Raw genomic sequence first — 24,339 nt, 5'->3', positions numbered from 1 at the left:
GGGGGGGGGGGAGAGGAGGAGGGCAGATTTAAATGGATACAGACACAAAAATAATGCCCGGCAAGACTGATAATTTGATGAGTGCTGTGAAAATGCTCAAGTTTACAATCCAATGCATACAGTGAAAAGGACACAGCACAATGTCTAAAGTGTCCCAAGTCAGTCGAGCACAGTGGTGTATTTATAATGAACAATCTGTGTGGCCTTCTGGTCAATGATCTCAAACAAACCAGACCCGACATAACAGCACCCTTTCACACAGACACGTTTGGATGGGCCCATGGATGTAACGGATGTTCTTTAGCATCGGTAGTGGACCAAACATCAATTCTTCTTTCAAGTCACGGAGAAACATTTCAGCGGAAAGACCAATATTTTTTTTCAGGGTGAGGGGAAGATGTTTAGCAATGACTATCACTTCCGAAAACTGCCCACAATTGTTTGGCCATTTTTGCAGATTTGCTGAAGAGAGTCAATCCCAGTAACGTCCCTTGGATGTCCCTTCCCCACAGCTATCACTCTACCGTAAACCACAAGACTTGCTAAGTTTTGTCATGTTCCGTTTTTCAAAGAGTGCACATTGACTGGGAGAGGACACTTTTCATTTCCTGACAGTTGCACATGAGGAATGTATTTAGTTCCAAGAGATCGTTGAGTCAACCATGCCATGACTGACAAAGAGCTGCATGACGTAGTCTCTGGGAATGAGCCCCATCTCCTGTAGACACATAGCGGCGGCCTGAGCCAGTACTACAATGTTTAATTGACACCTGTGTCATTTTGCATGACATGTTTGATCAGAGCTGTACAACGTAGTCTCTGGGAATGAGCCCCATCTCCTGTAGACACATAGCGGCGGCCTGAGCCAGTACTACAATGTTTAATTGACACCTGTGTCATTTTGCATGACATGTTTGATCAGAGCTGTACAACGTAGTCTCTGGGAATCAGCCCCATCTCCTGTAGACACACAGCGGCGGCCTGAGCCTTCGCCAGCTTCTTGTTGCCGCACGCTGCCGCAGGGATGTATTCCACGCCGTTGACTATTACCTGCAAAGACAACCATGTCTTACATTGATGTCTGTCCAAACACACCGTATCTTATTACAAGACGGGAACAATCACTTTGCCCTCAGCAAGCACATGCAACACTGCCACAAGTACATGCCCTTCACACTGACACACACACACAAACACACTCATGCACACGCTCGCACACACACACACACACACACACACACACACACACACACACACATACACACACACAAACGCACACACACATTAAAAATCTAACCTCGTGGAAGTGACATCATACGAAAAGAAGAGTGATGGTTTAAGATTGACTCAATGGGACCGGCTAAATCAGTTAATGGCCGCACAAAGCCTCACCTTGAAGAGGAACATTTTCTTGTGAGCCGGACCTGTCTCGCTGACCAGGTCAAAGTTCGGCGCTCCCCAACGTCGCTTGGTGCACAGCTCTGTCAAGGCTGACACCGGGTGTTTCCCTGAAAACATGCACACAGGCCATAGTTTAGCCTTGAAAGAGTTGTTTCCGAAAACATCCTCTATTGAAAGAAACCCTATACAGTGGAACCCCCTTTAAGACCTCCAAAACTCTGAGAAAATCAGAAAAAATGGAGTGAGTCTTAAAATGGAGTGAGTCTTAAAAAGGAGTGAGTCTTAAAAAGGAGTGAGTCTTAAAATGGAGTGAGTCTTAAAAAGGAGTGAGTCTTAAAATGGAGTGAGTCTTAAATAGGAGGGAGTCTTAAAATGGAGGTAAACTTACAGAGGTTATGGACAGAACATCTAAAAACTAAGGTCTTAAGAGGACGGGAGTCTTATATCAAGGGGTCTTAAAAGGGGGGTTCCACTGTAGCAGAAAATTATTGACAGAGATAGAAAGAAGTGTATCCTACATAGGTGAGAGAGACCACTCATGATACAATATCGTTCAAACCACGTGTGTATATCATGTAAATGAGGTCGTGTCAAATAAGTCTGGCAAGGACCTGCTTTTTCATTGCTTATGATGCCAAAGTCAACGAAAGAAAAACATCACTATGGAAACATGCGCCTGCTGTTTCCCTTTGTAGAGTTTGTAGAACTAACACGTGACGCTACACTTTATAGAGTTTGTAGAACTAACACGTGACGCTACACTTTGTAGAGTTTGTAGAACTAACACGTGACGCTACACTTTGTAGAGTTTGTAGAACTAACACGTGACGCTACACTTTGTAGAGTTTGTAGAACTAACACGTGACGCTACACTTTGTAGAGTTTGTAGAACTAACACGTGACGCTACACTTTGTAGAGTTTGTAGAACTAACACGTGACGCTACACTTTGTAGAGTTTGTAGAACTAACACGTGACGCTACACTTTGTAGAGTTTGTAGAACTAACACCTGATGCTACACTTTGTAGAGTTTGTAGAACTAACACGTGACGCTACACTTTGTAGAGTTTGTAGAACTAACACGTGACGCTACACTTTGTAGAGTTTGTAGAACTAACACGTGACGCTACACTTTGTAGAGTTTGTAGAACTAACACGTGACGCTACACTTTGTAGAGTTTGTAGAACTAACACGTGACGCTACACTTTATGAAATGACGTTTCTTTGCGTTGACGTCAAAGATTGCACGAGGCTTGGGAAGACATCGAGGCTCCAAAAGAACCGTCTTCAATTTGTATGCCTCAACTGCAAGACATTTTGAGTAAAATACACGTACGTACAACATGTAGGATAAACACCGTACTACATGGCTTGCTGTGTCATACCAGATTTTAACTCGTTGCTTTTTCAAATATTGAAAAGCTCGCTTTCGCCCGCAGTTCAATATTTAAAAAAACAACTCGTGAAAATCTGGTAAGACACAGCAAGCCATGTAGTATTCTCTATTAACAACACTACCACTGGTGACCTACCTGACAGGTCCTTGGCGCGAGGGGCGGCAGCGGGACCAGGACCGGGGAGAGGTCGGCCCGACATCTGTTGGGGACGCTGCTCCTGGCTGGCCGTCAAACCTGGAATAGATACATAATGATAATAATAACAATAATAATCGACACACACTCTCTACAGACACACCTGTCTGTGAGGACAACCCAAAGGGCCCACCAACAGTGGTTGCTATGGAGAAGTGACTTCTTTTGCAAAATCATCGAGGATCTTCATGGGTGGTCGTAATAGGCAGGTGTTCATTATTGACTGTTCGACTCAACGGGCGCAATGGCTTGGTGGTAAGACGCCGGCCTCCAAAGCGGAAGGTCGTGGGTTCGAATCCCGGCCGCGCCTGGTGGGTTAAGGTGGAGATTTGTCCGATCTCCCAAGTCAACTTATGTGCAGACCTGCTAGTGCCTTATCCCCCTTCGTTTGTACACGCAGGCACAAAACCAAAGATCCTGTAATCCATGTCAGAGTTCAGTGGGTTATAGAAACACGAAAATACCCAGCATGCTTCCTCCAAAAGCGGCGTATGGCTGCCTAAATGGCGGGGTAAAAACCGTCATACACGTGAAAATCCACTCATGCAGAAACACGAGTGTACGCGGGAGTTTCAGCCAACGAACGCAGAAGAAGAAGAAGAAGAAGACTGTTCGACTCTAATAGAATGCCATTGACTCTGAGCAAGCTTGCACTAACACACACGCTCACATACACACACACACACACACACACACACACACACACACACACACACACACACACACACACACACACACACACACACACACACACACACACACACACACACACACACACACACACACACACACACACACACACACACACACACACACACACACACACACACACACACACACACACACACACACACACACACACACACACACACACACACACACACACACACACACACACACACACACACACACACACACACACACACACACACACACACACACACACACACACACACACACACACACACACACACACACACACACACACACACACACACACACACACACACACACACACACACACACACACACACACACACACACACACACACACACACACACACACACACACACACACACACACACACACACACACACACACACACACACACACACACACACACACACACACACACACACACACACACACACACACACACACACACACACACACACACACACACACACACACACACACACACACACACACACACACACACACACACACACACACACACACACACACACACACACACACACACACACACACACACACACACACACACACACACACACACACACGCACACACACACACACACACACACACACACACACACACACACACACACACACACACACACACACACACACACACACGCTCACATACACACACACCTTTCCTGTCCATCTTGATATCGAGCATCAAGGGCAGCCTGTGACCCTCGTTGTCCTTGCCCAGACCGTCGCCCGGCTTCCACCCCATCTTCTGCAGCAGGAACATGCCGATCCCTCCTTGCACCGGGGGAGCGTTGCGGAACTGGTCCTGTCAACACACACACCCCGCCCCCGGTCAGCCACTGTCGCTTGGCACATGCAACACATCTCTAAAAGGTCCAAGTAGCTATGCTTTGGGGAAAAGGGTACAAGACAAACGATTTTGTGAATGTTACTCTGTTTTCGTCTCAAGGCTCAAAGTCACTATGCTTTGGGGCAAAGGGTACAAGACTAACTTTTTGTAAATGTTATTTTGATTTCATATCAAGGCTCAAAGTCACTATGCTTTGAGGAAAAGGGTACAAGACTAACTACTTTGTGAATGTTACTGGTCACCAATATTGGTTTCAGGAGTGAGGGAGGAAGAGTTGCCAGTTTGGGGAGTTAGAAGGAGATGGGAAAACAGGGTTAAATACTTATGAATCAAGGACAGGAGGGTGGGGTGGGGGGGGGGGGGGGTATCTTTGTAGGGCAAATCAAGAAGTAAGGCCCAGAGCAGTCATACACATGACTATGAAGCCTATTGTCAATACACGTGACTATGAAGACTATTGACACATGCATTTTGCATTGCTGAAAGTGAAAGGCAGAACAAAAAGTAGCATGAAGAGAATGGAGAATTACGCGACTCAACCGTGCACTCTAGGACCCCTTCACAAACCTAGTTGACCATTTCTCTCTCATCTGCGCCCCCACATCCCCTTCCCACATCCCCTTCCCACATCCCCTTCCCACTGTCACATAAGCATATTTTGGGGGAGTAAATCTCAAGTACATTGCATTACTTATCAGTAATGCATTTTGTTCACATTCACAGTAGTATCGTCAGCATGGCACAGAGTTTAACCACGTGACGTCCAACAAGATGTGTTTGCAGAAGTATTCCTTCCCAGAGATGGTGTAAACGCTGAGGCCACCTGGAAAAAAGAACGCACCCTTTCTCGCAATACACACACCCAGTTGCAGAAAGCTGGTAGCTTATCATCTCACCATCATGTGAGCATCGTCAGTTTATTACTCTCTAGCTAAATAGGAGTCCATTAATAAATTTAGCTCAAAGTCAAAGAAACCATCAGCAAATTTTCAACAAAAATCCAATTCTTATTAGCTTCTATGGCCAAAGGCCAAAAGTGAAACAGCTTGACAAGTGGGTGTTTTGTATTGCGAGTACTCACCATACGAGCCTCTTGTCAACAAGAGATCTTTAGCACGAGACCAGTGCCGTTTGGAAGCACTAACTCTCGCCGCTCAAAGTTAACTGCGTGTTGCCTTCATCATCATCATCATCATCAAAAAACATCTGCATTCAACCTGAAAGAACTCTCATTGCTCAATGTGCACTTTTGGATAGGGAGACCCTTTTCTCCCCCACCAAAAGTGTCTTGCAACGAACACCCATTTTCACACTGGTAGCAAATCTTTCTTGAACAAATTACTGTTTTTGCCCGCTCGCCCAAAACATCTGTATAATCACTTCACACCCCCGAACAAGTTCTATTGTCCATCAAAAGATTGTCCAAACCAGTGTGAAAATGTGCAGAACGAATAAAACTACAGGCTGACAGAATGAATGTGTTCTACATTTCTTTCATGATCAAAAGTTTTGTTAGATACCATTCTAACTTCACACCAACAAGTCTGTTGTTAAGTCTGGTGCTATGACAAAACTGGTCAAAACTACACAGTAACAGCAACACAAAAGTGAAATGGACAATGTCAAAGCAAAGCTCACTGTAACAAATCATTCACCTGTAAACAACTAATGTTACTTTTACCTTACAACGGACACCTAGGTTGACCATGAAAAAGTGTTGACGTACAGAAACCCAAATACGCTGCCATATGTTTTGCTCTGTAACAGATCATCTCATACAACAAAGTCTTTCAGTGTTTCAACCAAGCCTGGGCAGTTTGTCATCTCCCTAGAGTTAAACACTACAAGTCTGACCCCTTATCTCCTTGAAAACCTTTATTGCTGACAACCACACAGCCTGGTGTACACTCAGGTATGTTTTGCACCCATTCCTCACTGCGTATTGTTCTGCTTGGGAAATGTGTGTGTGCACTTTACACTCAATCAGTCAAATTACTAACTCAGAGTAAATGCTGGCTTTTCGTTGGTAATTTGACTTATTAAATGTAAAGTGCACAAACATTACGAAAGCAATCCCACAACAACAGGGATCAGTCCCAAACCATTAGTATCTCAAGAAAAATCATTTAACATGAATGAGGTTCAAAGTATCATAAGTTATCTCAATGATGACAGCTGAGCAGAAACCACAAAATTAAACCTGAATGTATCCACGCTTTCAGTTGCACAGATTAAGAGAAGTATTTTGCTGAACTCCTTCAACAAAAATATTGCAGTTACTTCACAGAAAACATACCATTCTCTTCACAATGAACCACCTCAAAAACAATAAGAGACAATGCACCAGACACCAAGTTCTGGACAATCCAAACGGCCAAATGCTACGCACACAACCCACTATTCACTGTTACGCTCTGCTACATAATGTGTACAAACTCTACAACTTAACGACCAGCAGATCACAAACTGTCCAGAGTTGTACCGAAGCAGGGAAAGACGTGAGTGTACGAGACGATCCAAGGAGTGCAGACGGCACCCACAATGCAACAGTCAAAGACCCACCTTCCTTGCCCAGGCCTGGTTTCGCTTGTCGGGCCCGGCCAGCTCTTGCTGCGACAGGATGCGTATGTCTGACCGCCCGGTGAACTGACCTGGCAGCTGCTTGGACTGCGCCCACGCATTGGCCTGCATTGTACAAAACAGCCAGTAGTTATCGTGGAACCCAGGGTTACCCCCCTTTCAACAAAACAGCCAGTAGTTACCGTGGAACCCAGGGTTACCCCCCTTTCAACAAAACAGCCAGTAGTTACAGTGGAACCAAGGGTTACCCCCCTTTCAACAAAACAGCCAGTAGTTACTGTGGAACCCAGGGTTACCCCCCTTTCAACAAAACAGCCAGTAGTTACCATGGAACCAAGGGTTACCCCCCTTTCAACAAAACAGCCAGTAGTTACCGTGGAACCCAGGGTTACCCCCCTTTCAACAAAACAGCCAGTAGTTACAGTGGAACCAAGGGTTACCCCCCTTTCAACAAAACAGCCAGTAGTTACCGTGGAACACAGGGTTACCCCCCTTTCAACAAAACAGCCAGTAGTTACAGTGGAACCAAGGGTTACCCCCCTTTCAACAAAACAGCCAGTAGTTACAGTGGAACCAAGGGTTACCCCCCTTTCAACAAAACAGCCAGTAGTTACAGTGGAACCAAGGGTTACCCCCCTTTCAACAAAACAGCCAGTAGTTACCGTGGAACCCAGGGTTACCCCCCTTTCAAGAGCTCAACAAATCTGAGATGTTGTGGTCTTAAACAGGGGGGTCTTAAAATGGGGGTCAATTGACACGGGTTATCAACAGAAAGTCTAAACAAGTCGCGTAAGGCGAAAATACAACATTTAGTCAAGCTGTCGAACTCACAGAATGAAACTGAACGCAATGCAATTTTTCAGCAAGACCGTATACTCGTAGCATCGTCAGTCCACCGCTCGTGGCAAAGGCAGTGAAATTGACAAGAAGAGCGGGGTAGTAGTTGCGCTGAGAAGGACAGCACGCTTTTCTGTACCTCTCTTCGTTTTAACTTTCTGAGCGTGTTTTTAATCCAAACATATCATATCTATATGTTTTTGGAATCAGGAACCGACAAGGAATAAGATAAAAGTGTTTTTAAATTGATTTCAAAAATTTAATTTTGATCATAATTTTTATATTTTTAATTTTCAGAGCTTGTTTTTTATCCAAATGTAACATATTTATATGTTTTTGGAATCAGAAAATTATGAAGAATAAGATGAACGTAAATTTGGATCATTTTATAAAAAACTTTTTTTTTTTTTAATTTTTCAGATTTTTAATGACCAAAGTCATCAATTAATTTTTAAGTCACCAAGCAGAAATGCAATACCAAAGTCCGGCCTTCGTCGAAGATTGCTTGGCCAAAATTTCAATCAATTTGATTGAAAAATGAGGGTGTGACAGTGCCGCCTCAACTTTTACAAAAAGCCGGATATGACGTCATGAAAGGTATTTATCGAAAAAAAGAAAAAAACGTCAGGGGATATTATTCCCAGGAACTCTCATGTAAAATTTCATAAAGATCGGTCCAGTAGTTTGGTCCGAATCGCTCTACACACACACACGCACAGACAGACACACACAGACACACACACACACACACCACGACCCTCGTCTCGATTCCTCCTCTATGTTAAAACATTTAGTCAAAACTTGACTAAATGTAAAAAGCAAGATCTTAAATGGAGGGTTTCAGTGTAACCGCAATCAGGGGACCTTAAGTGATTGGCATCGACTCAAACGCAACAAGACCTATATATACCTGTATATCGCATCAGTGGTATGTATTAGCCCGCTTACTGTATGGATGATTGCTAGACCTAACGAAATTAGGCAATGAACATAAACAGGACTCCACTGCATAACACAACCGTTCCTTTGCTTGCATTGATATACTTAATGTTAAAATAAGCACAGTTAAGTTGTATTTTTTTGTTTATCATTACATGTGTTACACGTGTGTCTAAATGACATCTCAGCAAATGTGACAAAACAAGGTCACACCAGACTGACCTTTTCATTAATCTTGTGAACAGAGGTCAGAGCTTGGACATCAAAGGGATTCTGTTCCAGTTGTCGCATGGCCTTGATTCTCTCCGTGATGATGGACCCGATGTTGATCTCCGGCTGAAACACGACACAAAGCGCTGCTGTTAGACTGAAAAGTCATACATGAAATAACCTCACCATAACTCAAAGAACAAAAATGAAAAGTCATACATGAAATAAGCTCACCATAACTCAAAGAACAAAATGAAAAGTCATACATGAAATAAGCTCACCATAACTCAAAGAACAAAAATGAAAAGTCATACATGAAATAAGCTCACCATAACTCAAAGAGCAAAATGAAAAGTCATACATGAAATAAGCTCACCATAACTCAAAGAACAAAATGAAAAGTCATACATGAAATAAGCTCACCGTAACTCAAAGAACAAAATGAAAAGTCATACATGAAATAAGCTCACCATAACTCAAAGAACAAAATGAAAAGTCATACATGAAATAAGCTCACCATAACTCAAAGAACAAAATGAAAAGTCATACATGAAATAAGCTCACCATAACTCAAAGAACAAAATGAAAAGTCATACATGAAATAAGCTCACCATAACTCAAAGAACAAAATGAAAAGTCATACATGAAATAAGCTCACCATAACTCAAAGAACAAAATGAAAAGTCATACATGAAATAAGCTCACCATAACTCAAAGAACAAAATGAAAAGTCATACATGAAATAAGCTCACCATAACTCAAAGAACAAAATGAAAAGTCATACATGAAATAAGCTCACCATAACTCAAAGAACAAAATGAAAAGTCATACATGAAATAAGCTCACCATAACTCAAAGAACAAAATGAAAAGTCATACATGAAATAAGCTCACCATAACTCAAAGAACAAAATGAAAAGTCATACATGAAATAAGCTCACCATAACTCAAAGAACAAAATGAAAAGTCATACATGAAATAAGCTCACCATAACTCAAAGAACAAAATGAAAAGTCATACATGAAATAAGCTCACCATAACTCAAAGAACAAAATGAAAAGTCATACATGAAATAAGCTCACCATAACTCAAAGAACAAAATGAAAAGTCATACATGAAATAACCTCACCATAACTCAAAGAACAAAAATGAAAAGGGAATGGGGAGGGGTTAGGGGCAAAGACAGCAGCATGAAGAAATATCAAAATCAAATAATACCAGAAGAAACAAAAACACTGATGTAACAAAAACATTTCAAGACCAGTAGTAAGAAGAGGCTACAATGATTGAAATAAAATCCATTCTTATGGGTATTCCCCCAGTGTGTTGCTGCAGCAGCACAGATCCATGCAAATAAATAAGCCTGAAAAACACTTTCACAAGTACAAGTATAAAAGCCGAGAATGATCAAACTCAGAAAAACTTGACTTCAAGTTAAGATGATGACCTTTACATTTTCATATTTTTTATTTTAATTTTACTTTTTTCTTTTTTTAATTTGTAAAAATTCAGAAAATCTGTCTTGAAATCATTTTTCAAACTAAAATGTCACGGTTTCCTTGTGGAAAGTTGGATCCCTTGCAGTAGATGATTACCTGCGGAGCGGGAAACACGCTGTGTTCTGGAGGTGGAGCCGGCACCACCGGCGGTGTTGTTGCTACGACAGCTGGTGCTACAGCCTCCACGACAACACTGCTAGGCACCGGTCCTGGTATAGCGAGTGTGGTGGTGGGGGCGGTGGCTGTGACCGGTGCGGCGGTGGTTGTCTTGGCCTTGGTGGTGGTGGTGGAGGCGGTGGTGGGGGTGACAGGCACCCACTCCAACTCCTTGGTGCGGTGCTGCGTGCCGCTCGACACGGGGAACTGTGTGCGCAGCTGGGCCGACTGCGTCTGCTTCTCCTGGGGGGTCAGCACCGGCAGCTGTTTGGCATTCTGAACACACACACACACACACACACAGACACACACACACACACACATGTACACACACACACATGTACACACACACATGTACACACACACACAGATAGACACACACACACACACACACACACGCACACACACACACAAATGCAATATAAACAATATAAGATGTTTGATGGGTTGTTGACAGACCAGCTTTTTTGTCGATATTGATTGTTCAGCTGGTCTGAAAAAAAAGCTGGTCTGTCAACAAACCACCAAACATTGTTTTTGTCATCATTTTGGTAGTGAGAAAATAAATGCACAATCAACCCAGGGAGCCATGCTTTGAAACACGGGTTCCGTGCTGATAACCACATGAGTCCCGGTTTGATAACCACTGGCAATCAAAGCTGGCGTGTGAAAGCAACTTTCTGTGTCTTTGAGTTCATTAAATGTTGGGATGAATATGTCAGGTTTGAGGATGCACAGTTCTGTAGGTTCATCTCGGTATTCCACCCCCTCGGCTTTCTGTTGTAAATATTAAGCTGAGTGATCGAACGTGGAAGCTACGTTTGGTCAAAGGTCACAGAAGATTTGCGTCGTGCAGCGAAGGAAAGAATCGCGATCTTGTTTCCGACTCAGTACCTCTTTGTTTTTTATTAGACCTGTCATTCTGCTTGCTTGGCTTTGTTAGATGTTTACATATCTTGTTGCTATTTTCTTTGCTTTTATTATTGTTTCTTATTTGTGCTTCGTTTATCGATACAACGTCTTGTGCACGGGTCAAAATGTGTGTGTCAGGGGTCGTTTTACTTGAACTTGACGTTTGTGTTTCTCCGAACGTCTGTGTATCGAAACACAGATACACGCACTCCATGACTCTGTAAGAAGACAAAACATATCGCTAGGTTTCATTTGTTTTTGATGAATGTATGACCTTTCATGAAGTAGTTTTGTTTTTTGTTTACTTTTGCCAGTTTGCAAGTTCGTTTTTGGAACTTTGCAAAGCAGTGTCGTGTCGTCTGTTTAGGTCTGGGGAAACACCAATGAAAAGAGCCGATGAATCCCCGAGCGTTTCTATTGGGTTTGCTTTTGATTATCCATGTATAACCTGCTTCCTGCAACTATGGTAACCGGGGATTTATTGCCTGGGGAACATGAGATTTATTTCCCAGGTGCTTGTGAATGAAAACTCGTGAAAATGATGACAATTGTTATTATCTATACTTCTTTTCTCTCTCTCCTGTCCCAAAGCAAGCAAATAACACTCACGGTATATAAACAATCTTTTTTACATTCAGTCAAGTAAACGAGGGCAGAGGGTGAGAGAGGGTGAGGTTTGTCTCCCTATGTACGCGTGTCTGTCTGTCTGCGTGTCTGTGAAAAGCATTTCTCAAAAACTACTGGTCGGATTGTTATGAAAATTGGTAAACATTTTTCAACATCATCTAACAGTTATTCTTCAACATTATCCAACAGATTTATTCTTCAACATCATCTGACAGTTATTTTTCAACATCATCTGACAGTTATTTTTCAACATCATCTGACAGTTATTTTTCAACATCATCTGACAGTTATTTTTCAACATCATCTGACAGAGTTATTTTCAACATCATGTGTGAAAGAAGTGCCTACCCTGATGTTCATGACGATGTTGGGCAGGGTGGAGGGGTCGCGCATCTTGAAGGGGTGGTGGAGGGGGGTGTCCTCTGCATCGCTGTCCTGGCCTTCTTCGCTGCTGTCGCTGCTGTCAATCAGGCCGCGCTCCTTGTCGCGCTCGCTGATCCGCTTGCAAAACTCTGCAGCCACCACACCATACAAGCTGTCAGCTAAGTGTGCAGCCACCACACCATACAAGCTGTCAGCTAAGTGCTCTGCAGCCACCACACCATACAAGCTGTCAGCTAAGTGCTCTGCAGCCACCACACCATACAAGCTGTCAGCTAAGTGCTCTGCAGCCACCACACCATACAAGCTGTCAGCTAAGTGCTCTGCAGCCACCACACCATACAAGCTGTCAGCTAAGTGCTCTGCAGCCACCACACCATACAAGCTGTCAGCTAAGTGTGCAGCCACCACACCATACAAGCTGTCAGCTAAGTGCTCTGCAGCCACCACACCATACAAGCTGTCAGCTAAGTGCTCTGCAGCCACCACACCATACAAGCTGTCAGCTAAGTATGCAGCCACCACACCATACAAGCTGTCAGCTAAGTGCTCTGCAGCCACCACACCATACAAGCTGTCAGCTAAGTGCTCTGCAGCCACCACACCATACAAGCTGTCAGCTAAGTATGCAGCCACCACACCATACAAGCTATCAGCTAAGTGCTCTGCAGCCACCACACCATACAAGCTGTCAGCTAAGTGCTCTGCAGCCACCACACCATACAAGCTGTCAGCTAAGTGCTCTGCACCCACCACACCATACAGGCTGTCAGCTAAGTGCTCTGCAGCCACCACACCATACAAGCTGTCAGCTAAGTGCTCTGCAGCCACCACACCATACAAGCTGTCAGCTAAGTATGCAGCCACCACACCATACAAGCTGTCAGCTAAGTGCTCTGCAGCCACCACACCATACAGGCTGTCAGCTAAGTGTGCAGCCACCACACCATACAAGCTGTCAGCTAAGTGCTCTGCAGCCACCACACCATACAAGCTGTCAGCTAAGTGCTCTGCAGCCACTACACCATACAAGCTGTCAGCTAAGTGCTCTGCAGCCACCACACCATACAGGCTGTCAGCTAAGTGTGCAGCCACCACACCATACAAGCTGTCAGCTAAGTGCTCTGCAGCCACCGCACCATACAAGCTGTCAGCTAAGTGCTCTGCAGCCACTACACCATACAAGCTGTCAGCTAAGTGCTCTGCAGCCACCACACCATACAAGCTGTCAGCTAAGTGCTCTGCAGCCACCACACCATACAAGCTGTCAGCTAAGTGTGCAGCCACCACACCATACAAGCTGTCAGCTAGGTGCTCTGCAGCCACCACACAATACAAGCTGTCAGCTAAGTGCTCTGCAGCCACCACACCATACAAGCTGTCAGCTAAGTGCTCTGCAGCCACCACACCATACAAGCTGTCAGCTAAGTGCTCTGCAGCCACCACACCATACAAGCTGTCAGCTAAGTGCTCTGCAGCCACCACACCATACAAGCTGTCAGCTAAGTGCTCTGCAGCCACCACACCATACAAGCTGTCAGCTAAGTATGCAGCCACCACACCATACAAGCTGTCAGCTAAGTGCTCTGCAGCCACCACACCATACAAGCTGTCAGCTAAGTGTGCAGCCACCACACCATACAAGCTGTCAGCTAAGTGCTCTGCAGCCACCACACCATACAAGCTGTCAGCTAAGTATGCAGCCACCACACCATACAAGCTGTCAGCTAAGTGCTCTGCAGCCACCACACCATACAAGCTGTCAGCTAAGTGCTCTGCAGCCACCACACCATACAAGCTGTCAGCTAAGTGCTCTGCAGCCACCACACCATACAAGCTGTCAGCTAAGTGTGCAGCCACCACACCATACAAGCTGTCAGCTAAGTGCATGCATCTACAGTAACTTCAATTCAATCCAATACAACTTCATTATTTGGATGTGTAACGTACAGATATTTTTCTTCTAATCTCTTTCAATGTTAATCATAAAATTAATCTGCCTTAGAAGCAAACTTTTCGAGCTCTTTCATCACTCTACAACAAAACAATTTGTTATAAAGTTGAGATTTAGACATGATTTCTGCTAATGTTTTCTCTCTCCAATGAAACGGCACAAGGTACCTGTGAGTTCAGCGACAGACTTCCCTCCGCTCTTTGCCACCGTGAGATCCACCGCTGGCCCTTGACCTTTCTCCATGTTGGCCAGTGCACGAGCTCTGAACAACAAGGTTAAACCAATGTCATGTTCGCACATTGCACCATTTCAAAACACAAACACACTTTTCTGTATGTACGCTGACCATCAAAATAGACAACAAATGGGATCTATGCTACTTGCACACTCAGCAGAATTCACAAGGAAAAACAACTAATAAGTATGCAAGTAAAGGTCCAAATAGGAGAAAGCACTACCGATGTAGCGATTTTGTCAACACGTGTTGCCATAGGTGTCGTTGGTTGTGTGACTGCTCTGACAGTGACACAGGCAAGTCCCTATATTATTCATTACATATCCAATCAAAGAAGCTGTCACTCACATAGCTATTTTCCTCAGCTTGTTCTTGTCAATCCTGACCCTGAGGTCACTTCCAGTTCCATCACCTCGATCTTTCCCGCGATCACGATCCTTCTTGTCCTTGTGCCGCGATCGACTTCGCCGTCTGTCTCGATCCTGAGAAGGATCCCTCGACCTACGCCGTGACCTCTCCTTGGACTTGTGTCGTGACCTCTCCTTTGACCTTTCTTGTGACCTTTCCTTTGACCTGTCGCGTGACCTGTCCTTGTCCTTGCTGTGTGCTCTGGGCGGTGTCTTCAAGTTTCCGTCTGCTGTATAGTTGCGAGCGTCCCAGGGGTCAACATCTTCATCAGGTCTGAATGTACACACAGTGAAACAAATCCATAAGAAATACACATGTACAGGCAAAACAAGGTGAGGTCAAACCACAGCACCAACTTTGAAGCTCTTTTTAAACGGAATACGCTATATATGCACTTTTCACAATAACAACTGAAGAAAGTTGCACAGAGAAATATCAAAATAAAATGTATAAATATTAATGTTACCAAAACTGCAAAGAGCAAAAAACTTGAAAGAAATAAAGAAACCAAGAATCAGATTGAAAAACCATGACCGTATCAAACAACTTACAATCATCTGAGCACTCTAGCAATGAACTAATTCTGTCTCAATACAGCAAATGAGAACTTTCTTCTTGGTGGGGGTGTTGGGTGGGTGTTGGGTGGGAGTGTTGGGTGGGAGTGTTGGGTGGGAGTGTTGGGTGGGTGTTGGGTGGGTGTTGGGTGGGTGTTGGGTGGGAGTGTTGGGTGGGTGTGTTGGGTGGGAGTGTTGGGTGGGAGTGTTGGGTGGGAGTGTTGGGTGGGAGTGTTGGGTGGGTGTTGGGTGGGTGTTGGGTGGGAGTGTTGGGTGGGTGTGTTGGGTGGGAGTGTTGGGTGGGAGTGTTGGGTGGGTGTTGGGTGGGTGTTGGGTGGGTGTTGGGTGGGTGTGTTGGGTGGGAGTGTTGGGTGGGTGTTGGGTGGGAGTGTTGGGTGGGAGTGTTGGGTGGGAGTGTTGGGTGGGTGTTGGGTGGGAGTGTTGGGTGGGAGTGTTGGGTGGGAGTGTTGGGTGGGAGTGTTGGGTGGGTGTTGGGTGGGTGTTGGGTGGGAGTGTTGGGTGGGTGTTGGGTGGGAGTGTTGGGTGGGTGTTGGGTGGGTGTTGGGTGGGTGTTGGGTGGGAGTGTTGGGTGGGTGTTGGGTGGGAGTGTTGGGTGGGAGTGTTGGGTGGGAGTGTTGGGTGGGTGTTGGGTGGGTGTTGGGTGGGAGTGTTGGGTGGGAGTGTTGGGTGGGAGTGTTGGGTGGGTGTTGGGTGGGTGTTGGGTGGGAGTGTTGGGTGGGTGTTGGGTGGGAGTGTTGGGTGGGTGTTGGGTGGGTGTTGGGTGGGTGTTGGGTGGGTGTTGGGTGGGTGTTGGGTGGGAGTGTTGGGTGGGAGTTGGGTGGGAGTGTTGGGTGGGAGTGTTGGGTGGGTGTTGGGTGGGTGTTGGGTGGGAGTGTTGGGTGGGAGTGTTGGGTGGGTGTTGGGTGGGAGTGTTGGGTGGGAGTGTTGGGTGGGAGTGTTGGGTGGGTGTTGGGTGGGAGTGTTGGGTGGGTGTTGGGTGGGTGTTGGGTGGGAGTGTTGGGTGGGTGTTGGGTGGGAGTGTTGGGTGGGAGTGTTGGGTGGGAGTGTTGGGTGGGAGTGTTGGGTGGGTGTTGGGTGGGAGTGTTGGGTGGGTGTTGGGTGGGTGTTGGGTGGGGGTGTTGGGTGGGGGTGTTGGGTGGGAGTGTTGGGTGGGAGTGTTGGGTGGGAGTGTTGGGTGGGGGTGTTGGGTGGGAGTGTTGGGTGGGTGTTGGGTGGGAGTGTTGGGTGGGAGTGTTGGGTGGGAGTGTTGGGTGGGTGTTGGGTGGGAGTGTTGGGTGGGAGTTGGGTGGGAGTGTTGGGTGGGAGTGTTGGGTGGGTGTTGGGTGGGTGTTGGGTGGGTGTTGGGTGGGAGTGTTGGGTGGGTGTTGGGTGGGTGTTGGGTGGGAGTGTTGGGTGGGTGTTGGGTGGGAGTGTTGGGTGGGAGTGTTGGGTGGGAGTGTTGGGTGGGAGTGTTGGGTGGGAGTGTTGGGTGGGAGTGTTGGGTGGGAGTGTTGGGTGGGTGTTGGGTGGGTGTTGGGTGGGTGTTGGGTGGGAGTGTTGGGTGGGAGTGTTGGGTGGGAGTGTTGGGTGGGAGTGTTGGGTGGGTGTTGGGTGGGAGTGTTGGGTGGGTGTTGGGTGGGTGTTGGGTGGGTGTTGGGTGGGAGTGTTGGGTGGGTGTTGGGTGGGAGTGTTGGGTGGGAGTGTTGGGTGGGTGTTGGGTGGGAGTGTTGGGTGGGTGTTGGGTGGGAGTGTTGGGTGGGAGTGTTGGGTGGGAGTGTTGGGTGGGTGTTGGGTGGGAGTGTTGGGTGGGAGTTGGGTGGGTGTTGGGTGGGTGTTGGGTGGGAGTGTTGGGTGGGTGTTGGGTGGGTGTTGGGTGGGTGTTGGGTGGGTGTTGGGTGGGAGTGTTGGGTGGGAGTGTTGGGTGGGTGTTGGGTGGGTGTTGGGTGGGTGTTGGGTGGGAGTGTTGGGTGGGTGTTGGGTGGGAGTGTTGGGTGGGAGTTGGGTGGGAGTGTTGGGTGGGAGTGTTGGGTGGGTGTTGGGTGGGTGTTGGGTGGGAGTGTTGGGTGGGTGTTGGGTGGGTGTTGGGTGGGAGTGTTGGGTGGGTGTTGGGTGGGAGTGTTGGGTGGGAGTGTTGGGTGGGAGTGTTGGGTGGGAGTGTTGGGTGGGAGTGTTGGGTGGGAGTGTTGGGTGGGAGTGTTGGGTGGGAGTGTTGGGTGGGTGTTGGGTGGGTGTTGGGTGGGTGTTGGGTGGGAGTGTTGGGTGGGTGTTGGGTGGGAGTGTTGGGTGGGAGTGTTGGGTGGGTGTTGGGTGGGAGTGTTGGGTGGGAGTGTTGGGTGGGTGTTGGGTGGGTGTTGGGTGGGTGTTGGGTGGGTGTTGGGTGGGAGTGTTGGGCGTTCCAACAAGCGGGGTACAGGAGCAATGATATCACATAGCACAACAAGAAGAGCAAACGCTCGATCGAGTCACTTTCGCAGTTCTGAATATTATATGAGGCATCAGATGGACAGGAAGAAATTGCTATTCACAACACAATGAGTCACGTTCACATAAAATTTGAGCCCGGTCACTTTTATAGTTTCCGAGAAAAGCCCAACGTTAAGTTGTGTGTTGCCGAACAGAAAAGGCTAGTTATCTCCCTTGTTTTTCTGATAACGTTCGTAAAAGGCTACAGATGTAAATACTTTGATGTAAAGAATAATCCTACAAAGTTTCAATCACATCCGATGAACTTTGTCAAAGATATAAAATGTCTAATTTTTCCTTTGACGCTGACCTGTGACCTTGAAAAAGGTCAAAGGTCAACGAAACCATCGTTAAAGTGTAGAGGTCATTGGAGGTCACGACTAAACAAAATATGAGCCCGATCGCTTTGATAGTTTCCGAGAAAATATAAAATGTCTAATTTTTCCTTTGACGCTGACCTGTGACCTTGAAAAAGGTCAAAGGTCAACGAAACCATCGTTAAAGTGTAGAGGTCATTGGAGGTCACGACTAAACAAAATATGAGCCCGATCGCTTTGATAGTTTCCGAGAAAAGTCCAACGTTAAGGTGGTGTCTACGGACGGCCGGCCGGACAGACTAACACTGACCGATTACATAGAGTCACTTTTTCTCAAGTGACTCAAAAAACAGCTTACTTTTTCTCAGTGTTGCTGTCACTAGGAGGACACGGCTGACTCTGTGACTCGGGGGCAGTGTCTGACTCGGCCTTCTTGTCCCTCTGACTGGACTTTGAGTTGGACCTGCAGGATGACAGGAGGCAAGTCACATCACTGCTCAAACAAATGTGAGCAAAAATGAACCAGCGTAATTAAATTCACCCACTTCAACACACACAGTGACATACAGACACTCACATCCAAAGTCCCTGATAGTCATACGTTCTCTTCTTTTTTTGTGTTGATGGGCTGAAACTCTGGGGTTTTCCCCCACTGCCATGCTCAGTTTTGGGACTGGGAGATGCATGCTTGGTATATTTGTGTTTCTATAACCAGGCATGGGAATTGAAAATTGTAAAAAAGGCTGAAAATTTATAACTAAAGTGTCAAGTTCGCGCCTAGCTTTACTAGGGGGGACCGGGGGCATGCCCCCCCCCGGAAAAAAATTCTCCAAAGAACCTAGATGGTGCAATCTGGTGTCATCTGAGCTCCAAGTTTGCCATTAAATTCTGTTTTTAGAATCGGAGTTTTTAGTACCAATTTTTGCTTTTTTGAAGAAAAAAAATATATACAATATATGGTTTAAATTTGTTAAAAAATTGATCTTTTGAGACAAACAGGAAAATGTAACTTGTAACACAATCTGTGCAATCTGGTTCACTTTCAAACATAAAAGTTCAAGTAACTGAGGCGGGCGGTAGCAGTGCGTGAACAAAGTACGGAAAGTTTTCGTGGGCTTTTGCGCAAAGGCAAAAGTAACCGGTGCTTTTTTTGTGTGCCTCCCCCCTTTATTTTTTCGGCGGACACTTTTGCTTTTTCGGCGGAACAAAAAAAAATTCGGCGGACAATTCCCATACCTGTATAACCCACCAAACTCTGACATGGATTACAGGATCTTTTTCGTGCACACTTTGTCTTGTGCTTGCGTGTACACACGGGGGTGATAAGGCGCTATGAGGTCTGCACACACCTTGACCTCACAGTGACAGATAACAAAAATCTCCACCCTTAACCTGCCAGGCGGGGCCGGAATTCGGACACTCATCCTTCCACAAAGGCGGCCTGAGTCTGAACTCTTATCCCCTGAGTCTGAACTCTTATCCCCTGAGTCTGAACTCTTATCCCCTGAGTCTTAACTCTTATCCCCTGAGTCTTAACTCTTATCCCCTGAGTCTTAACTCTTATCCTCCGAGTCTTAACTCTTATCCCCTGAGTCTTAACTCTTATCCCCTGAGTCTCAACTCTTATCCCCTGAGTCTTAACTCTTATCCCCTGAGTCTCAACTCTTATCCCCTGAGTCTCAACTCTTATCCCCTGAGTCTTCACTCTTATCCCCTGAGTCTCAACTCTTATCCCCTGAGATATTGCGCCTGGCGGTCCCTCGAGAAAAGGTCAACACCTTCAAATCCAATTCCACCACGCCCACTCCAATGGTAGACTCGTGTATGTATAATCTATATACCTGGATCTGTGCCTGTGTTTTTTCTTGTCTTTTGATTTGGATTCCTTCTTCCCGTCTTGCTCTCTCTCCTTGGACGGCTTGCGTTCCACCGACTGACCGTCTTTGTCTTTCCCTTCTCTGTCTTTCCCTTCTTTGTCTTTCCCTTCTCTGTCCTTGTGAGACTTGTGTTTCTTCTTCTTCTTGTGTTTGTGCTTGTGTTTCTTTTTCTTCTTGGATTTAGACTCTTTGCCTTCTGCCTTGTCCTCAGCGTCTGATATGGAGCCCGTCCCCGAGATGTCGTTGTCACTTTCCTCGCTGTCCTCGGCTTTCGATTTCTTCTCTGCCTCAGAGTCGGTGGAGGCCACTTCACCTGAAGGAAGAAACAATGTCGGGTGCAGACATAAACCCTTTTGATAAATTTAGGACTTGTGCATCTGTCCTCAATAAGTTATAACCACTGACATTGGCACTGTCTTAACAAACAAGAAGAGCAAACGCTCGATCGAGTCACTTTCGCAGTTCTGAATATTATATGAGGCATCAGATGGACAGGAAGAAATTGCTATTCACAACACAATGAGTCACGTTCACATAAAATTTGAGCCCGGTCACTTTTATAGTTTCCGAGAAAAGCCCAACGTTAAGTTGTGTGTTGCCAAACAGAAAAGGCTAGTTATCTCCCTTGTTTTTCTGATAACGTTCGTAAAAGGCTACAGATGTAAATACTTTGATGTAAAGAATAATCCTACAAAGTTTCAATCACATCCGATGAACTTTGTCAAAGATATAAAATGTCTAATTTTTCCTTTGACGCTGACCTGTGACCTTGAAAAAGGTCAAAGGTCAACGAAACCATCGTTAAAGTGTAGAGGTCATTGGAGGTCACGACTAAACAAAATATGAGCCCGATCGCTTTGATAGTTTCCGAGAAAAGTCCAACGTTAAGGTGGTGTCTACGGACGGCCGGCCGGCCGGCCGGACAGACTAACACTGACCGATTACATAGAGTCACTTTTTCTCAAGTGACTCAAAAAAATTGACATTGGCACTGACTCAACAATTTTTTTCTCTTACAAGTTACACTTTGATTTTGCTTTATCAAATGTACACAATCTTAAGCTGTTGTTATTCAAATTTGTCTACACCTTCCTATTCAAATACTATTACAAACAAACACCATCGTTTACAGCATCAAGACTGAAAACTTGAGGAATTCCAATATTTCACAGATCAATAGAAAACTGCTCATTATGATATAAAAAGAATCATTGTTCTTTGTTTTTATTGTAGAATATTTCAAGAGTACAATAAAAACTGTCCTAAAAAAAAAAACTGACAGCTGCATTTTGCAAATACAGAATTGAGTACCTTCTTCCAGAATCTTTCCATTCTTCCAGTTGCCCATGATACGAGCCAAGCTTTCCTGGCCGATGGAAAGGCCGAGCTTCTTGATACCGAGCAAAGGCTTCTTGGCCGGCAGTGGTGCACCTGCTGCGACTGTTCCCACGTCCTCGAACATTCCACTCAAGTCTGAGGAGTTCCCTGCATCACCGGACTTTGTCACACTGCGGGTTGCTTCCCCGTCTTTTGCTGCCTGTGAACCAGCTTCACTGAGAGAAGTGGTTAGTAATGAACTGTGACTAGAAAAAGTACCGGATTGCTCTACTGAGCCTGAGCCACTGTCGTCTCCGGTTGTGTTAGAAATGTAAGCACCACTGTCTTGATCTTTGCTCGATTCATGCTCTACTCGGGCATCGTTTCCATCGTCTGAATTGTCGTCATAGAGCTGAGACACCACACTGCGCGACTGAATGGACGTGATCTCTGCGTCCAGTAGACGGTTGATCTCTTCCATGGACGAGGACACAGTGTCTTTTTCACCATCGCCTTCATAGGCCTGGTCCACACCCTTCATCTTTACGGCAACAAAGTCCTGGAAGAGTTTGTCCACGATGTTTTTGTCAGTGTCCCCCTGGTGTCCTGAATCGCTGTCTTTCATACTGGTTCCTGATCCCTCCGCTTGCTGCAACTCAAACGAAGTTCTGAACATTGCGTTGACTGACATTCTTTCCTGTGCACTGTCACGTGTCTGTGTTTCACCGAATGTGTCATTTTTCTGGAGGACATCAGCAGACGCTTTAGAGCTACCTGACTCAGTGTTGCGTTTAGGGACACGCGTTTTCATGTCAAAACGACGCAGTTTTGGAGGCTTCTTTGCTTCATCTCTCACTGTTGCGCTCCGTTTTTCTCCTGCCTTAGGGCTCGTGTCTGGAGCGTCTGCCATGCTGAAGCCGAACAGTCACACTTTAGGTTGAGCGTTCTTTGCAGGATCAGTCCCAATGTATCAATGATGAATGCATCGTCTTAGATCTGCAACATATATATATGTACATGTAATATAATATTTAACTAATACGCATCCTTAATGAAAAATGTTACCTAAGGCCAAAACAAATAATAGGTGTGGTTACGGTAACATAGCCCCAAAAAATAGGGTAGGAAGGTAGGCAATCACTTTTTTTTTTTAAACTTTTTTTTCTAATGTGTACAAATTAAACCTACTTGACAGGAAAATAAGTGTGCGACTCGGGCGCTTTCGCTTTCATTGCGTTTTCTGCACTCGTTTACTTGTTTTTTTGGGTATTTTTGTGACAAATGTAATAAAAAGTTATAGGGTCGGCCCCAAAAAATAGGGTAGGTCGGGTTACCGTAACCACACCTATTTTTTTTTAGGCCTAATGTAGAATTGTCTGAAATAAACACTCATGATACTGATAGTCACTTGAGAGTAACCTTGTGCTTAGAACTTCCAGTATGCTGACTCTGAGTGGAGTATGCAGGCATAGATGATAGAGTATATTCTTGATAACCTAAAGACCCAGAATAGTGTGACATCCAGGGCCGGACCCAGGGGGGGGGGGGGGGGGGGGGGGGTCCAGAACCCCACCCCTGGAAAAAGCATGTACCTTGCTTTGAGTGTTTTTTTTTTGTTTTTTTTTTTAAATACATTTTGTGTGTCTCTAACAAATTTTATTCAATGTGAAATCCGATGAGAAAAAGGTACCCCCCCCCCCCCCCCCCCACAATGCTGCTCTTAACCCTCAAAACAAGGCCCAGAATGCACCAGATTGCACAGATTTTAACCGTTTTTCAAAAAATTTCCGGGGGAACATGCCCCCGGACCCCCCTAGTTCGCGCGCCTGCTTTGCAGGTGCGCGCTTGTGGCTTCGCCACTTCGCTGATTTGCCCCCCCAAAAAAGGAGGAACCCCCCCCTTACAACTCATTTGGTCCGGCCCTGACATCATACACAATATGGTCCCTAAGCATCCAGATAATTAATCAAGCTCTTTCCAAATGTAATGCCACTTCGGTTCCACTTTTGCAGCTCTACTGTGTAGCAAAGACATGAGGTTTTTATACTTCTTTTCTGTGCAAATCGTTCTGGGTCTGGATCTGGATTCTTTACGTTGCAGGAACCACTGTTGGTCATCTTCGCAACGGATGCGGGAGAGCGCATAATAATAATTTTGAATACAATAAAAGTCCTGCAAATAACCTAAAAAGGTTCCAAGCGGCGTAAAATTCCTGATTCCTGACTTTGGTGGGACAGGTCATATAGTCCCGTCACATCAATGTCTGACACGATTTCAAGTCTACGAAGAATAATAATAAAGGCATAACAGCAATCTTAGAATTGTGTACACAAAAAAACTATGAAAGGATGGCATACCGCCCAGGAATCCTTGCAGGATCCTCTCGTGAAGCCGCGTACAGACATCATGGACGAAACAAAGTCTGCCATGTTGGAATTAAGCTGTTTGAGAATTATTCCTGTTTTGCAGCAATCAAAATACTTCAAGTTGT

General features: G+C 45.6%; 1 protein-coding gene across 2 annotated transcripts; it reads right to left on the bottom strand.

The window, feature by feature from the left end:
• Window positions 1–11: 11 nt before the first annotated feature.
• On the bottom strand, window positions 12–24,281 carry LOC138963287 (protein Son-like). 2 transcript variants are annotated; one of them, XM_070335354.1, is made up of 14 exons: window positions 24,206–24,281; window positions 21,843–22,844; window positions 20,496–20,844; window positions 19,013–19,117; window positions 15,261–15,593; window positions 14,845–14,939; window positions 12,691–12,854; window positions 10,744–11,079; window positions 9,162–9,275; window positions 7,146–7,268; window positions 4,391–4,538; window positions 2,935–3,033; window positions 1,393–1,508; window positions 12–1,050 (listed from the first exon to the last, which is right to left on the bottom strand). In XM_070335354.1, exons 2-14 carry the CDS (start codon window positions 22,756–22,758, stop codon window positions 919–921), a joined length of 3,030 nt encoding a protein of 1,009 aa, XP_070191455.1. In that variant the 5' UTR covers window positions 22,759–22,844; window positions 24,206–24,281; the 3' UTR covers window positions 12–918. The 2 variants fall into 2 exon arrangements, 1 of the variants encoding a protein (XP_070191455.1); XR_011454767.1 differs by lacking the exons at window positions 12–1,050; window positions 1,393–1,508; window positions 2,935–3,033 and adding an exon at window positions 5,665–5,800 and having other exon boundaries at window positions 4,400–4,538.
• Between the last annotated feature and the right edge of the window lie 58 nt (window positions 24,282–24,339).

This window comes from Littorina saxatilis, linkage group LG3, assembly GCF_037325665.1.
Source record: "Littorina saxatilis isolate snail1 linkage group LG3, US_GU_Lsax_2.0, whole genome shotgun sequence".
Taxonomy (NCBI): Eukaryota; Metazoa; Mollusca; class Gastropoda; order Littorinimorpha; family Littorinidae; genus Littorina; species Littorina saxatilis.
Note: the sequence above shows the minus strand (reverse complement) of the source record. Positions and strands in the feature narration are given on the sequence as shown.